We start from the raw sequence: 2,437 nt of genomic DNA, 5'->3' as shown, positions 1-2,437 counted from the left end.
GACATTACTTTGCCAACAAAGGTCCGTCTAGTCAAGGCTATGGTTTTTCCAGTGGTCATGTATGGATGTGAGAGTTGGACTGTGAAGAAGGCTGAGCGCCGAAGAATTGATGCTTTTGAACTGTGGTGTTGGAGAAGACTCTTGAGAGTCCCTTGGACTGCAAGGAGATGCAACCAGTCCATTCTGAAGGAGATCAGCCCTGGGATTTCTTTGGAAGGAATGATGCTAAAGCTGAAACTCCAGTACTTTGGCCACCTCATGTGAAGAGTTGACTCACTGGAAAAGACTGATGCTGGGAGGGATTGGGGGCAGGAGAAGGGGACGACAGAGGATGAGATGGCTGGATGGCATCACTGACTCGATGGACGTGAGTCTGAGTGAACTCCGGGAGTTGGTGATGGACAGGGAGGCCTGGCGTGCTGCGATTCATGGGGTCGCAAAGAGTCGGACACGACTGAGCGAGTGAACTGAACTGAACTAAAGATTAAGAAAGACTCACATGAACCTGCTCTGGTGAGGGTCTAGGGAAAGGGTGCTCCTGTACACTGCTATGCTGCCCATGTACTATGTAGTGTGAATTGGTACATGCCTTTGGGAGGGCAGTTTGGTAATACGTTAAAAACCTGGTAAAAAAATGTTCCTACTTTTGGTTTGGCAATCACACTTCAAAGACTTTATCCTAAAGAGACAATTGCTCAACTGATTTAAAAAAAAAAGTATACACAGGATATTCATTACAATATAATAATAGTAAAATTTGGAAAATCTCTAAGTCTACAAACAAGTAACAAAAAAATTATGAACTGCATAAAACCATAAAAACTAATTATGGATATATGTACTTAGGTACCTGGAAAGATCTAAAACTTATGTTTGCGTGAAAAAGGCATATAATTCTGTAAGTGGATTTATGTGTGAAATTACTGATTTAATTAAATAGGAACACAATTTCTGGGGGTGGAGGACATGTTTTGAAAAATAACAAAGCCAATGTCAGAATCAGGACTAACCATCCAAAAGAAGGGTTTCCTGAGGCCCCAGTTGTAGTCATGTTTGAGAAGAAACCATCTAACCCACAGATGACTAATTCTAATAAGTTAGGAGCTATGTTATCATGGGTTCTGCCCCAGTTCCCATGAAGCTGTTGGTCTAGCTGCACAGAGTGAAAACTTCTCCCAGGATACAGAGCGCCTCACCTAGACTGCCTCCTACTTAGTCTGTGCTCTACTGTGCACAGTCTTGGTGCAAAAGGGAACCAGGGGTCCCTGTAACTGTCTTCACAGCTATTTGTACCGAGGCTGAGCCCTTCATGGGCCACTCTTCTTGGTGCTTCCTATCAATAAAGCACATTTTCATGACAGAAAAATGGAAGAAAAAAAATAAGCTATGGTCCTACTACTCAGAATAATCAGCTAACAGAGATGGATACTTTTTCTGTGTAGTTTTTTTTTCTCATTTCATATTTTTAAACTATAGATCTTGGTCATCTTTTCTGGAAGGACATGTCAAAAATTAATCTCATTCTTTTTAAATGCTGCCATTATTTTTTGTCTTGAAACACTGGTCTATCTAAGTCTACAGCTAAGAGTACCAAGACAGCTACACTGCCACCCCTTCAAAGGCTCAGAGATGTCACTAAATCAACAAGGTTTCTTTCTGTTAGAAATAAATGGAAAGCTGTTGGGTGGTGACCACTGCTTCCTGGCTGCTGTGTACTGCAGGGATCCCTGCCTGAGGATGCCCTTTCTTCTTCAAGACTGAGAGCTACTAGAAGGAAGGGGACTCCTCCCCTCCTCCTCCCCCCCACATCATGCCTTGCTGGCAGTGGATGCTCTCCTGAATGATTCAATGAATGGAAGAAGGAACACATGCATAAACCAGAACTCAAAGCTCATATTGAACTTTACCTGAGTTAATTTGCTTTGCCTGAAAGGAGTGTGGGTGTGTTCCTGATCCAATGCACGGATACATTCCTTCAGCTGCAAAGTGGTAGAATAACAAGCACATCAAATATCACATGCAAAGTGAGACTAACAGATAATTTTTTTTTTTTTATAAACCACACTCATGCAACTCTCCTCCAAAAGGAAGTCAAAATGCCCTGGTAGTTTCTTGCTCAACAAGAACAATCAAGGTAGACTGGAAAACATCATCCTATGCTAGCTACGCCTAGTTAAACACCCTGCCCCCGGCCCCCTCTCAACTTAAAGGCTGTGAACCTAGGATTAGAGCAGAATTGACAAACCCAGAGTCCCAGAGTCCCACTTACGGTCCCAGAGTCCAACTTATTTGGTGGCAGTTCTGGCTTGCCAGCTCCCTATCTCTCCTCACTCTTCCCAACTACAAGATGCACATAAATAGAGAAAATACCCATGCCACTCTCCCGCCTCCCTGCTCACACATGCACACCGGTAGGTACAGCTTCAAGTGCAGATTC

The 2,437-nt window shown here is 43.2% G+C and overlaps 1 protein-coding gene across 1 annotated transcript in view; it reads right to left on the bottom strand.

The window, feature by feature from the left end:
- KIF24 (kinesin family member 24) overlaps positions 1-2,437 on the bottom strand; it is a 74,239-nt gene that overhangs the window by 10,731 nt on the left and 61,071 nt on the right. Inside the window, exon 10 of the mRNA XM_010840110.1 lies at positions 1,908-1,979. Within this exon, the coding sequence (XP_010838412.1) occupies positions 1,908-1,979 (72 nt within the window). The remainder of the gene's footprint in view (positions 1-1,907; positions 1,980-2,437) is intronic.

This window comes from Bison bison, unplaced genomic scaffold, assembly GCF_000754665.1.
Source record: "Bison bison bison isolate TAMUID 2011002044 unplaced genomic scaffold, Bison_UMD1.0 scf7180017864141, whole genome shotgun sequence".
NCBI classification, from domain to species: Eukaryota; Metazoa; Chordata; class Mammalia; order Artiodactyla; family Bovidae; genus Bison; species Bison bison.
The sequence above is the reverse complement of the archived record's forward strand: the minus strand, read 5'-3'. Positions and strand labels throughout refer to the sequence as shown.